At 38.5% G+C, this 15262-nt stretch overlaps 1 protein-coding gene across 2 annotated transcripts in view; it reads right to left on the bottom strand.

Annotated features, from left to right (window-relative positions):
* Nucleotides 1–276: 276 nt before the first annotated feature.
* Nucleotides 277–15262, bottom strand: part of usp34 (ubiquitin specific peptidase 34) — a 61993-nt gene continuing 47007 nt past the window's right edge. For both annotated transcript variants that reach the window (XM_039685422.2, XM_089131957.1), the window contains exons 58-77: nt 14593–14667; nt 14359–14510; nt 13973–14126; nt 13271–13315; nt 13083–13187; nt 12793–12940; nt 11829–12133; nt 11176–11505; nt 9869–10026; nt 9374–9452; nt 9161–9287; nt 6005–6112; nt 5810–5914; nt 5608–5732; nt 5406–5529; nt 5236–5315; nt 4231–4371; nt 3943–4089; nt 3694–3850; nt 277–1883 (exon numbers count right to left, since the gene is read on the bottom strand). In XM_039685422.2, coding sequence (XP_039541356.2) covers nt 1240–1883; nt 3694–3850; nt 3943–4089; nt 4231–4371; nt 5236–5315; nt 5406–5529; nt 5608–5732; nt 5810–5914; nt 6005–6112; nt 9161–9287; nt 9374–9452; nt 9869–10026; nt 11176–11505; nt 11829–12133; nt 12793–12940; nt 13083–13187; nt 13271–13315; nt 13973–14126; nt 14359–14510; nt 14593–14667 — 3309 coding nt within the window. In that variant the 3' untranslated portion in view covers nt 277–1239. The remainder of the gene's footprint in view (nt 1884–3693; nt 3851–3942; nt 4090–4230; nt 4372–5235; nt 5316–5405; nt 5530–5607; nt 5733–5809; nt 5915–6004; nt 6113–9160; nt 9288–9373; nt 9453–9868; nt 10027–11175; nt 11506–11828; nt 12134–12792; nt 12941–13082; nt 13188–13270; nt 13316–13972; nt 14127–14358; nt 14511–14592; nt 14668–15262) is intronic.

Genomic DNA, 15262 nt, shown 5'->3' with positions numbered 1-15262 from the left:
ATAATAAATGCCAAAATGTGTAGTATACAAACTTTTTACTTTAATCTGATCTGAATAGTAAACAAGCATTTTTTTTCTTAAATGGAACTTACTATTATTTGAAATATTTATCATAAATTTGTAATTAGCATTTACAGTTTGATTTTACCAACAAAAAAAAAAGGAAGTATGCAGTGTACACTATATAGCTAATATTCTATTCCGAAGGCAGCCATCTTAGTTACACTCACAACAGAAAGAAAAAAAATCATCCCACAACCTGCTTTTTGGACTCGGTTCATAATTAAATCATATTAAAATTTTATTAAGTTATATCCTATATTAAAATAAATGAAAACAGAAAGACTGAGAGAGAAATCAAATACAGAGAACGCAAGAATGACATCCAATAGATTATGGAATGTATTTCGGTAAATAAAATAGAGCTCCAACTGTTCCATCAAATGTGCAATATTCTGGCCACAAATGATCTGAGCCTGAAAAGAGCACCGTAAGTTTCTATATACACAGCGTAGGTATATATATATACAGCAGATTTATATATACAGTATACTGCACTTGAATGGATATATACTGTATACATATACCTTACAGAAACATATATATATATATACATACATATACATATATATATATGTATACATATATATGTATATATATATATATATTTTAACCATCTCATTTACAAAGCCAGGCAACATCTAGAAGATTCTTTACAGAATCAAGGTTCTTGTGGTTCGTTCTTTCTTTTCAATATACAAAGTAAACATAGTTTTTGATATCCACCACAGAGAAAAAAAACCCACAGCGAGGCCATTTCAGCCTCACGTCTGCAAGTACAAAACTGGCACAGAAGACAATCGTAATTATAATAATAATACACGTGAATAAAAATGCAAAATTAAATTATGCACTGATGGGACTAAAATGTTGTAAACCTTTTCCCTGTTTCACTGCAGGCTCGAAAACAAACCACTTCAAAACAAATAAACCAACACAATTACGGCTTAAAAAAGAAAACCACCGCCCTTTGACGAAAACACGCTCCGGCTGATATCGTTCGCTTTTCGTTCTGTTCAATTAATGCGGAGCTCAGTTGGTGAAGAGCAAGGCCAAAGGGTGGAAGAAAAAAAAAAAGTTGACAATTCGGACTTCAATTACTCTTTAAAAAGACAAAACTGAACAGCATGGCGAACGGAAATGGTGAAATGTGAAAAAGGAGGGATGTGAAAAGTAACGTCACAATGCCGAGGGGCGTGTCCCTCCTTTTCCGTTCGAAAGTTTGGCAACCACCCCGATAGTGGCCTCGACTGTGCGTGACAGCATCTCCAGGGAATCCTGCATGTGGGCGTGGCCACAGCCGCCTGACTCCGCCTCCTGGAGCGAGCAGCTCCGCCCCTCAGAGGCTTCCGGCAAACTGGACAGTAAAAGCACCGAGTCGGTGGAAGTGGAGGGAACTTCCTCTCTTTCTGGCTCCGCCTCCTGCTCTTGCGGTTCCTTCCTCCCATCTTCCTCTTCCTCCTCCTCTCTTCCCGCCATCTGCTGCGGAGCTTCATCCGCTCGGCCGAACGCTTCGGGAAGAGAGGAGGATGACGACGAAGACGAAGATGATGAAGATGACGAAGCTTCCATTTTCTTCTCCTCGAGGGACGCGCTGTCGGGAGAGGGCGGGTCGTTTTCCGTTCCCGGGTCGATGAGGGAGGAGTCTCGGGTTTCAGTGTCCGACGTGCTGGTGGGCGTTAACGCCTCCCCGGGCTCCGCCTTCTGCTCGGAGCAGGGAGCCAATGAGGAGGAGGATGAGGAGGAGGGGGCGTCGCCTGCACGATCGTCAGCACTGCTGCTCACTCTCCGGCGTTTCACTGGAGTCACGCCCTCCTCTTCCGCTGAGGAGTAGAGTAAAGACAAAATGAGGCATTTTTAATGTGTGATTAATGCCGTGGCTCATTTAAAGCGAGAACCTTGACAATCGCTTTGTTAAATGTTAAATAAAATACTATTATCATGTACAAAAAAATACAGCTTTCTGTCCTTTAAATGTAAATAATTGTTTAAAATGTGCTTTTGGTCATTTAATGCCTGGTTCAGATTACACGATTTTTTTGTATGTTACGATAGTCACTGTGTCAGATTACGCGATTTTGACTCCTAAAATCTAGTCGTGTCGTGGACATGTCAGACTACACGTTGCTTCCTGACCAGTCATCGCATACCGTCTTAAACGACGCGCATGATGTCATTGAGAAGGCGAAACTAGTAGCGAGTGACTTCCGGAAACGAACGTAAATAAACAATGGATGAAGCGGTGAGTGTTGTATTGGCTGTCCTTTGTTCAGAAAAAAGTAAAAAAGAAAGAAAACTCGACAATGGACACGTTCCTGGATTGCTCGAAGAGGACAGTATGGGCTGTCAATCCTCCAAAGAGAACCTGAGGTAAAATATTGTTTTCTTATATATTTTTACTTTGTTTTAAGGTTAGCACAATCGTCTCTGTTTCGTTTCGAAATTTTTGAAAGTTGTATACGGAAAAGCTTCTGTGCTCCTATTGGTCAACCTCATACATGTGACGGAACCGTTAAAAAAATTAAACATGCTAGTCTTATTGTCGTGAAGCATCGCAGACGCGACGTAGGTTGTCGCCCACTATGACACACTATACGAGATGATACGATCGAATCTTGCGTCCCGACACCCATTGTCGTTTACGAATCCGCACAACAGCCTACGTCAAACGGAGCGTCAATCAAAATCGGGCTAAAATCGTGTAATCTGAACCAGGCATAAGATGCTTTTTTGATGAAATTAAGAAACGCTAATTTTTTATCCCTAGCTGTTGCTACCATGTTAAAAAAATTTATTCATAAATAAATGGTTATTATATTTCACATAAAAAAGTTCAAAGAAAAGAAAATAATGTGCGATTAATGCCGTGTCTCATTTAAAGCGTCTTTGAGTGCCTTGAAAATCAATCCTTTCATGAATATATAAATGATTAACTAAATAGAATAGGGGAAAGAGAAAGAGAGAGAGAGAAAGAGAGAGAGAGACACAGAGAGAGAGAGAGAGAGAAATTAAATAAATAAATAACCAAATGAAAGGGAGAGGTAGGAAGAAAATAAATGTATTGATTGCATATATACTAATAAAACATTCAGTGGTGCTATTTAAATAGAAGAAACAGAATATATAATAATAAAACTGTACATTATGTCAATGTAGATCAATACACATGTACACATTCATAAACAAATTATATTAAATAAAATACTATTATTATTATGAACAAAAAATACAGCTTTCATTTGTCATTTGTAAATTGTTTAAAATGTGCTTTTTAGTAATTTAAGACGTGCAAAATAAATAAAGATTATATTTTACATCAAATAATTCAAAGCCATGATGAGCAAGAAATGTTGTGTGCCCCTAGATGTTGCTACCAACTTATTAAATAACTAATAATACCAATTCTTCTTCTCCTTCCTGTTATTGTCCTTATTATGATTATTATATTTCAAATAAAATAAAGCCATGATGCACAACGAATGCATACTTTTCAAAAACAATTTTGTCAAATGCATTTTTGTGCCATAAAATTGTAAAAAAAAATCACCATCATGTGTTTCTTTTGAAAGATTTCATTTAGAATCTAATAATATTAATAATCGTTTATGTAAGTGTGTTTGTGTATGTTGAGACCTTTGGCTTTGCGCTCCTTGGCCTCCATGTCTAGTGTTGCGCGGTGCTGAAGACACAGTCTGCACTTGGACAGCAGCTCCTGTAGAGCGGGACCCAGAGCCGGATCCAGATGCTGAGGGGTGGACACCGACAGCACCAGCAGCAGCGCTCGCAGGTCCTGCAACACACACACACACACACACACACACACATGAGGGAAGAGCACATGACGGAGCGCTGGCTCAGGCGCGAGGAGGGAGCTGTACTGACCGCGTTCAGGAGGCTGCTGGTCTTGCTCATCTCTGCTCTCTGATTGGTCAGCTCAGGCTGCAGGCTGTGGTACTCGTTCAGAAGGTTGGTCACCAACACGTTGACGAGATTCGAGCAGCTCTGGCCTGATAACACCTGCACCTGCACCTAAACACACACACACAGCAGGACAGGCTCAGTGTCACCACTCTCACACAGTAAGCTTCAACATGTCACCTTTGAAATTATAACAGGGGTTTGGCCTGTTCGCAATTCTAACCCTGATCTGCAGTGTGTGTGTGTGTGTACCTTGTGTAAGAAGCAGGTGAGGAACGAGTAGGCGATGTTGTTGTTGAGGAAGTTCCTCTCGTCCATCAGGATGCATTTCATGTACTCTCCAAACGCTGGATCCTCACACAGCAGCTTCACACACGACTGAGCCATCGCACACTGACAGAGAGAGAGAGACGTCAGGACACACACACTTCTGACTGCTGTGTTTTCATGCCGAAGACCCATACCAACGCATCAATCTGAGATGATGTAGAGATGCATGTGTAGAAAATGATTATTTTTAACATTTAACACTTTAAAGTGTGATTGATGTTGTGTCTCATAAAAGTGTGTTTGAGTTCCTTAAAAAGTTAAGAGCTCTATAAAAAATACATTATAATGATGTGCATATATATATATATATATATATATATATATATATATATATATATATAATATTTTATATATATAATATATAATAATATATTTGATATATATATATATTTTCTTATTATTATTATTATTAATAATAATACAAATAGTGTGTTCTGTTCAAAATGATAATAGTGTTTAAAATGTGCTTTTGGTCATTTGTAAGATGTATAATAAATGCATAGTCCCTGTTTGCACTCCAAACAATAAATAAATAAAATATATTAATTTGTGAGATCTATATTAAATGATAACATAAATACTAATTTATTTTTAATTTGTAAGATGTACAATAAATGCATTGCACTCTTACCAATAAAAATAATAAATACATTTTATTATTAATTTATAGGATGCATAATAAACGCATACTGCCATTGTCACCCCAAACAAATAAATAAATACATAATAATTATTAATATTATTAACTAAAATTTAAGATGATCATTATAAAATTTACAATTCGTAACTTAAAAATTCAAAGCAATTTTAGCACATTCTCAGGCACTCCACATCCCATCATGCTCAAAAACAGCTCTTACCTCTAGTGTCTTATTTCTTTAGTACGTGTGTGTGTGTGTGTGTGTGTGATGACCGAGAAGGTTTTACCTGAGATTGAGCAAGTTCTGTCCAGAGTTTGGGAAAGAGAGCCAGATGTAGAGGAAGTCCTTCATATGCGATCAACACACCTGCACACAGGTAAACAAACACCATCAGCACACACACACACACACACACACACACACACACACTCAAGAGAGAGAGAGAAGCGTCCTTACTCAGTTTCACCAGAGTCTCTGTGAACTTCTCACAGTTGATGGCGACTCGACAGAGCAGGTGGATGAACTGATGATACGACAGGAAGTAGTCCAACAACATCCTGTCATACACCTCATCTTTACCCTAATGAAACACACAAACACACTCTGAACAACTGAAGCTCACTGTGTAAAGCGGTCCACCGGTTGGTCTCACACACACCTTGCTGGTCTCCACCATTGAGGGCAACAAGCACATGTTGAGCTCGGGTCTGGGAGGACGAATGTTGTTCTTCCCGCCCATCAGCTTGATGTTCTCTCTACAGGGCAGATACGGCCCAAACGACACTAGAAAACACACACAAATGCTGTTATACCATGTGGTGACCATAGCATTAGCATTTATTCATTGTTTTTTAACTCACTGGGGATGTTGCTGTGGTGGTACGTGCAGTGGTTGTGCTGCAGGAAGGGCACGAGTGTGTGCAGGAAGTCATGAGGGCTCAAGAGCACCAGCTCCTTCAGCACATCTGAGGACCAACACACACACACGTTCAGATCATCACACTCGGGGGTTATTTCTAAAGCAGTGCTCGTGTTTCGAGGATGTGGCGACTCACCCAGACAGGCGTTACGCAGCTCTGGTGGGCTGTAAGAGTTCAGCAGCGTCAGCAGTTTATGAGCAAAATCAATCCTCTCCTGCCACTGGATCAGAGCCTGCTTCACATCTACACACAGACACAAGAGATCAGTTACTGACATTTCATACAAGTGCATTATGGGCAATCGAAACCTTTGGATTGCATGTCAAGAGGTATTATGGGTAATGAGTACTTTTGTACTGCACGTTAATGTGTATTACGGTAATGAGTACTTTTGTACTGAATGTTAGGGTGTATTATGGGTAATGAGTGCTTTTGTACTGAACGTTAGGGTGTATTATGGGTAATGAGTACTTTTATTCTGAACATTAGGGTGTATTATGGGTAATGAGTACTTTTGTACTGAATGTTAGGGTGTAATGAGTACTTTTGTACTGCAGGTTAATGTGTATTATGGGTAATGAGTACTTTTGTACTGAACATTAGGGTGTATTATGGGTAATGAGTACTTTTGTACTGAATGTTAAGGTGTATTATGGGTAATGAGTGCTTTTGTACTGAACGTTAGGGTGTATTATGGGTAATGAGTACTTTTATTCTGAACATTAGGGTGTATTATGGGTAATGAGTACTTTTGTACTGAATGTTAGGGTGTAATGAGTACTTTTGTACTGCAGGTTAATGTGTATTATGGGTAATGAGTACTTTTGTACTGAACATTAGGGTGTATTATGGGTAATGAGTACTTTTGTACTGAACGTTAGGGTGTATTATGGATAATGAGTACTTTTGTACTGAACGTTAGGGTGTATTATGGGTAATGAGTACTTTTGTACTGAATGTTAGGGTGTAATGAGTACTTTTGTACTGCAGGTTAATGTGTATTATGGGTAATGAGTACTTTTGTACTGAACGTTAGGGTGTATTATGGGTAATGAGTACTTTTATTCTGAACATTAGGGTGTATTATGGGTAATGAGTACTTTTGTACTGAATGTTAGGGTGTAATGAGTACTTTTGTACTGCAGGTTAATGTGTATTATGGGTAATGAGTACTTTTGTACTGAACATTAGGGTGTATTATGGGTAATGAGTACTTTTGTACTGAATGTTAGGGTGTAATGAGTACTTTTGTACTGCAGGTTAATGTGTATTATGGGTAATGAGTACTTTTGTACTGAACGTTAGGGTGTATTATGGGTAATGAGTACTTTTATTCTGAACATTAGGGTGTATTATGGGTAATGAGTACTTTTGTACTGAATGTTAGGGTGTAATGAGTACTTTTGTACTGCAGGTTAATGTGTATTATGGGTAATGAGTACTTTTGTACTGAACATTAGGGTGTATTATGGGTAATGAGTACTTTTGTACTGAACGTTAGGGTGTATTATGGGTAATGAGTACTTTTGTACTGAATGTTAGGGTGTAATGAGTACTTTTGTACTGCAGGTTAATGTGTATTATGGGTAATGAGTACTTTTGTACTGAACATTAGGGTGTATTATGGGTAATGAGTACTTTTGTACTAAATGTTAGGGTGTATTATGGGTAATGAGTGCTTTTGTACTGAACGTTAGGGTGTATTATGGGTAATGAGTACTTTTATTCTGAACATTAGGGTGTATTATGGGTAATGAGTACTTTTGTACTGAATGTTAGGGTGTAATATGTACTTTTGTACTGCAGGTTAATGTGTATTATGGGTAATGAGTACTTTTGTACTGAACATTAGGGTGTATTATGGGTAATGAGTACTTTTGTACTGAACATTAGGGTGTATTATGGGTAATGAGTACTTTTGTACTGAACATTAGGGTGTATTATGGTAATGAGTACTTTTGTACTGAATGTTAGGGTGTAATGAGTACTTTTGTACTGCAGGTTAATGTGTATTATGGGTAATGAGTACTTTTGTACTGAACGTTAGGGTGTATTATGGTTAATGAGTACTTTTGTACTGAACATTAGGGTGTATTATGGGTAATGAGTACTTTTGTACTGAACATTAGGGTGTATTATGAGTAATGAGTACTTTTGTACTGAACGTTAGGGTGTATTATGGTTAATGAGTACTTTTGTACTGAACATTAGGGTGTATTATGGGTAATGAGTACTTTTGTACTGAACATTAGGGTGTATTATGAGTAATGAGTACTTTTGTACTGAATGTTAGGGTGTAATGAGTACTTTTGTACTGCAGGTTAATGTGTATTATGGGTAATGAGTACTTTTGTACTGAACGTTAGGGTGTATTATGGGTAATGAGTACTTTTGTACTGAACATTAGGGTGTATTATGGGTAATGAGTACTTTTGTACTGAACATTAGGGTGTATTATGGGTAATGAGTACTTTTGTACTGAACATTAGGGTGTATTATGGGTAATGAGTACTTTTGTACTGAACGTTAGGGTGTATTATGGTAATGAGTACTTTTGTACTGAACGCTAGGGTGTATTATGGGTAATGAGTACTTTTGTACATGAACAGTAGGGTGTATTATGGGTAATGAGTACTTTTGTACTGCACGTTAGGGTGTATTATGGTAATGAGTACTTTTGTACTGAACGCTAGGGTGTATTATGGGTAATGAGTACTTTTGTACATGAACAGTAGGGTGTATTATGGGTAATGAGTACTTTTGTACTGCACGTTAGGGTGTATTATGGTAATGAGTACTTTTGTACTGAATGTTAGGGTGTAATGAGTACTTTTGTACTGCAGGTTAATGTGTATTATGGGTAATGAGTACTTTTGTACTGAACGTTAGGGTGTAATGAGTACTTTTGTAGTGCAGGTTAATGTGTATTATGGGTAATGAGTACTTTTGTACTGAACGTTAGGGTGTAATGAGTACTTTTGTAGTGCAGGTTAATGTGTATTATGGGTAATGAGTACTTTTGTACTGAACGTTAGGGTGTAATGAGTACTTTTGTAGTGCAGGTTAATGTGTATTATGGGTAATGAGTACTTTTGTACTGAACGTTAGGGTGTATTATGGCAATGAGTACTTTTGTACTGAACGCTAGGGTGTATTATGGTAATGAGTACTTTTGTACTGCAGGTTAAGGTGTGTTATGAGTAATAAGTACTTTTTTACAGCAGGTTTAGGTGTATTATGGCTAATCCTATAACTCCAGTGTAAGTGTGTGTATTGTGGGTAACGTACTACCTTTACGTTGTAAATAGGGTCGCGTTGCCTTTAAAACGGACAGGAATATGGACAGCAGCTCCACTAGATCACCGGTCACATGACACGCGGTGGCCTCATGGTACATCATGTGCAGAGTGTTGAAGGACTGCAGACAGAAATATTCAGTTGTACACGGCAGTCCACTAAAATATGCAGATGAATAAAGAGAGTGACTGAAGAGAGCTTGAATACCTCAGTCATGAGGATGAGTCCTCTGTTGAACACCACCAGCAGTCTGTCCTCATCGTTCTCCAGCAGGATACGGAAGGCACTGAGAGCACACAGTCTTAGTCTTAGGGAACATTTACACACCAACGATATGCTTAAAGTTGAGAAGTTTTCATTTGAGTTATCCGCGTACAGACGACACCAGTGTCAAAATGATCCCCATTCCCGCAAAAACGACTAAAAGCGCTCTATTCTGCTGCCAGGCCATTAGATGACGATTAAACACTATGGCCAGAACACGTAATACGCATGTGCATGACCTCGTCGTCTTCACAGATTTGCGTTTTTGTTGTTTACCGTTTTCAAAAACTTTCTTTTCCCCCAAAACGGCGTTGTAGTGTAAATAAATGGCCAAAATGCATAAAAAGTTTTACGTTTTTACATAAACAGCCCCTAAGTAGGAACGCAAATGGCGTGTAAAACGTTCTGTGAGTCTTTAAAGAGTGTGTGTGTGTGTACCTGATGAGCGTGGTCCAGCAGGAGCGTCCGTCCAGACAGCGCAGGTAACAGCTGATGGTGGTCTTCTTGAACTGCTTCACGTCCTCCAGCTCTTCCTCCCTCATATCAGGCCTCTGAGCTACAAACAACTGCATCAGGTTAAACAACTCCTCCACCGCCTGCAGAGAAACAACAAACAGTGTAAAATTAACCTCAATAATAGATGAAGTGGAACTTCAGACATCATTCAGACAGAAACAGACAGTCTTTATTAAAATAGGCTTAAAAAAAACTTTCTTAACTTTCAGAAAATGTTGTTTGTACATTTCAGGAGGTCAAACTGAATGCAGCATTATTATACACTTTTATTTTATTCATTTTACTTTGCAACCCTATTATCAAAATTTGGGACACATCTACACAGAGTTTGAACACTGATTTGTTGGATTTCATTATTTTCTAGCAATAACATTAATTAAACAACAAAATTAAATATATAAATATATATAATATACAAAACAAAATAATGATTCTGCATTAAATTGACAATTTATAATGTTTTATTTCACATAAAGCCTTTCAAAGAATCCCACAACTGTTTTCAACAAGGATAATAATCATAAATGTTTTTTAAGCAACAAATCAGTATAGTATAATGATTTCTGAAGCATCATGGAGTAATGATGCTGAAAAATCAGCTTTGATCACAGCAATAAATTACATTTTACAGATTTATATATTCAAAAAGAAAACAGTTCTTGTAAAACTATTTCACAATATTACTGTTTTTGTTGTATTTTTGATCAAATAAATTAGGGATCGACTGATGTGATTTTTTTAGTGCCGATACCAATACTGATACCGTTTATTTTTCCCCATCAGCCTTAGCCAATGACCAATACGGGCTGCCGATTTTCTTGAACCGATATTTGGAGCCAATACATTTTGCTCCCTCAATTTACATCATAAAAATAACACGATGCTAACAAATGTCTCAAATTAATAAAAGTAACATTTATTTAACTTTAAAAAAACAATATTTAACAAATAGTAAAAAATGTGAGGTAGAACAAGAACAAGTAGATTTTAGCAAATATTAAAAACATGAGGTTAGTTCAGTGCTGAAAAATATCGGCCGGTCCCGATACACTTAAAAACCACAAATATCGGCCCGATATATCGGTCAATCACTAAAATAAATGCAGCGAGCATTAAAAAATTTGACCAACTCCAAACTTTTCAACACTAGTGTAGTTACTGATAAACTTTCCCATAAATGACAGAAAACACATGTTTCTTATGTTCTCTTTGGTAGCGTCTGCACTCACCCCCGGGTACTGGCTGGCGTGCGGCGTGAGGTTTTTGAAGGCCCACTGTATGTTCTGGTGCGACGCCAGCTGGCGGGTGAAAGCGGGCGACTGCTCGCAGCACATGCGCAGGATGGCGTAGTACGCTGGAAGCATCCCGCGGTTGAACAGCACCACCTCCTGGTCGTCGTGATCCGCCAGGATGTAGTTAAAGGCGATGTTTTTAGTGACCACAGGGTTTTGGACGATGAGACGTACGTTCTCGCTGCAGTCCACGCACACGTTATACCAGAAGGACAGAAGAGCCTGCTTGTTGTGATTAGTGGCGATGGCCGGCTCTGATAACTTGGGCTGTGAGAGAGAGAGAGAGAGAGAGAGAGACATAATAAGAACAGGGCTGCACAAGATATTGAAATAAAATCAATATCACAATGTGGCTCGTCAAATACACACATCTCATAATCTTTCATTAAAATAATTCCCCTCCCTCTTGCAGCATCTTCATGAGATCCACCAATAGCAAACCACAACCATCCAATCAATTCCCAACATTTGTTCTTGTTTGAGAAGCAGTTTCACTCAGATATACATCACAATAGAGAAGAAAAGACTCTCGCAATTTCCGATTCCTCATACGAGCACCTAAAGACCGGCTTCATCTGCATGCGAAGTACCTGGAAGAGGTTCCAGAGGTCCATGAAGTAGCTGGAGAACATGAGCTTCTCTGTTTTGGAGATGAGGCAGTAGGTCATGAAGCTGAAGTACTGCACCAGTTTGGTGGTCCCGTGCACCGGCACGTCCACGTAGAGCTTGGCCCGTCCCAGCAGGCCCAGGAGCAGGTTGTAGACCTGGTGCAGGACCACGGTGGTGTCGGGACTCAGCGGGAGGTCCCGCGTGGGGATGTGGAGCGAGCGCGTGGAGCGGAACATCTGGCGGAAGGAGTTGCTCGGGATGAGAGACACCAGCAGATACGCCGCGGCTGAGAGAGAAAAGCATTGAAGAACGCATCACAAAACAATCAGACATTTTACCTGGAGAAATAAAGATAAAATAATGCTTTAAATGTGTATTTGATAACTTAAAATCTGTTTTTAAAATCAGAGATCACTCTAATATGATGTTTTTCTGCTCAAGAAACATTCCTTATTTTTATTAATGTTGAAAATAGTTGTGCCGCTTCATATTTGACTGGATAAATTACGATAAAAAATTCAATTCTAATAATATTTCACAATATTAATGTTTTTATGATCAAATAAATGCAGCCTTGGTGAGCAGAACAGACTTCCATAAATTATAATATAAATCGTAAATATTCAAAAAAAATTTACCAATAGCGTATATATGAAGAGTTCAGATGCAAAAGCCTCTAAAGGCCATTTGAAATTGCCTTCTTTAATGATGATTTTTATCAAACTTGTATATTTAAGTTCAGTAATTTCACTTAAATAACAATTAATAGGTAATTATCATTGCCATTTAAGTGAAATCACTGAACTTAAATATACAAGCTTGATAAAAATCATCATTCTAGGAGAAAATTTCAAATGGCACTTAGAGGCTTTTGCATCTGAACTCTTCATATATATATGTGTGTGTTTGCGTGTGTACTGTTGTGTAGGCAGTGTCTGTTCTTACACGTTCGGACCCGTGGGTAGTTGTGCGCCAGCAGAAACCTCTCGACCCAGTTCTCCATGTTCTGCAGGACCCAGCTGTGAGCCAGCTTATTACGAGGAGTCTGGACGGCCAACCAGTCCAAACACTGAGACGGGTTATACTCGATCACCTGACGCAGACACACAGGGATCACACGCTCAGAGCAAACATCTGAAGTTCTCCAAACACCCACAACTCATCATTGACTCATCATACCGCGCAGAAATATTAGAAGGTTTAGGAATGATGGGACTGTCTGTGGGCCGATTTACCTCCCAGATCCTCTGCAGGATGTAGGACGCAAACGAGGGCATTCCCGGAGGACCAGCAGCGAACTCCATCAGCATCGTCAACAGCTTGAAGAACGGATTGGCTGCCTGTCGGACACAACAAACAATGTTAGTTAGTGTGTGTAGCTATTAAATAATGAAACGATAGCGGTTGTGAGATTTGTTTTTACCTCTGGAGTCAGTTTAGCGATGGAAGTGAACAGCATTGACACGATCTACACCAACAGAAGAACACAAACCATGAGAAGGCATGTTACACTACGATATATCGTGTTGATGCTTAGTTATACTCTGAGACTAAATCTGTCCCAGGAACTAAGTTTGAGGTCATTCATTTCTTTCTTCTTTTTGAAAGACATTAAAACTTTTAATCAGCAAGGATGCGTTAAACTGATCAAAAGTGACAGGAAAAGTAAAACTTTCCATCCATCAAAAATATATATCACAGTTTAACCAGAAATATAGCAGCACAACTGTTTTCAGTGTGATAATAAATGTTTCTTGAGAATGAAATCATCATTTTAGAGTGATTTCTGGAGGATCATGCGACACTGAAGACTGGAGTAATGATGCTTTGATCACAGGAATAAATTACATTTCACAATATATTCACACAGAAAACTGTTATTTTAAATCTCAATATTTCACAATTATATTGTTTTTTTTCTTAAATCAAATAAATGCAGCCTTGATGAGCAGAAGAGACTGACTTCAAAAACACTGTACGCAAACATTTGAACCTCTCTCTAGGCTCATATAATGTTATATATTTAGTTCTAAATGTGCAAACCATCGATTATGAGTAAGATTTGTGTTACAAACCTGTAGTTGTTATCATTAGCTTTACACAGAAACACTTGAAGGCATCTTACATGTTCTGCCAGGCGGTTGTTGTATCTGCAGAGGCTGAATATGAGGTTGCAGGTCTGTCTGATGTTGATGCTGTCTCTGATGTGCTGGAACAGAAAGGGAAAACCTTTTCCTCCGGTCAGTGCCGCCATGTCACTCTGAGACAGAGTCAAGTGTCTGCAGAGAGACAGACAAATGATTAGATATTACCAAGACAAATCCCCAATTAAAATGACATTATTTCTAGTGTATTATGGTAAAAACAACTGATGTTTAGTGATGCTAATGGCACAGAAATTACACTTCTAACAGCTCCGGTATAGGCTTAATTTTCTGTAAATGATTTTGGGGTGAAATATGACCCATTATGGGTGATATATGAGATTAATCCAAACACTTCAGTGCGCACCTCTCAGATCTGGACTGCTCCACCAGCAGAGCTATGAGCGCGATCATCTTCTCCAGAGCGGCCGGCCGGTACTTCTCCTCCGCCAGCGAGAGGATGTCCTCCTCTTCATCCTCCTCACCCTCCTCCTCCTCAGACAACACCTCCACCTGAGGCTGAGACAGAGGGATTTGAGTTATTATTTGAGATCAGGGAACCAGAATCAGAGATCGGCTATCCAGAGGAAACCGTACTCACATTTTCAGGTCCTTTAGTGCCCATGTAGAAATGCACCATAATTGAAATGGCTTGCAAAGACAAGAGGAACTGACTCTGTGAGAACAAAAAGACGAAGGGAATTGTTAAAATGAATAAAGAACATGTAACTTGTAAAAATAATAGATCCATAAAATTGAAATAAGTAAAATTAAAGGTGCAGTGTGTAATTTTAGCAGCATCTAGTGGTGAGGTTGCGAATTGCACGCAACAGAAGTTACAGTGGCAGACAGGAAGTGATGACGTCGTCTAAGACAGCAGGGTGTAGCCAAACCAGCAATGACATTACAGAGAACAACATAGGGACGAAACGCGTTTGTCCAATAAGGGCCACCGTAGAAACATGTCGGCACATTTTAATGTAAGTGGACCTGCGTGTGTGTGTAGATAGAAATGGCTCATTTTAAAGTAGTAAAAACATAACGGTTCATTATGTATGGTCTTTATACACCACTGAAAACAAAGTTATGTATATTATATTGCATTTCTGTCTACAGATCCTGTAAAATATTACACAATGCACCTTTAAACAAGTAAAAAATGAATAAAATTAAATAGAATAAATAGATAAAATATTATTAAATATAAGAGTATAAAATTAATTATAATAAAATAAACTAAGTAAAATAAATAAATAAATAGAAAATAAATA

Source organism: Pimephales promelas, chromosome 6 (assembly GCF_988280905.1).
Source record: "Pimephales promelas chromosome 6, fPimPro1.hap1.1, whole genome shotgun sequence".
In the NCBI taxonomy this organism is placed as follows: Eukaryota; Metazoa; Chordata; class Actinopteri; order Cypriniformes; family Leuciscidae; genus Pimephales; species Pimephales promelas.
Note: the sequence above shows the minus strand (reverse complement) of the source record. Positions and strands in the feature narration are given on the sequence as shown.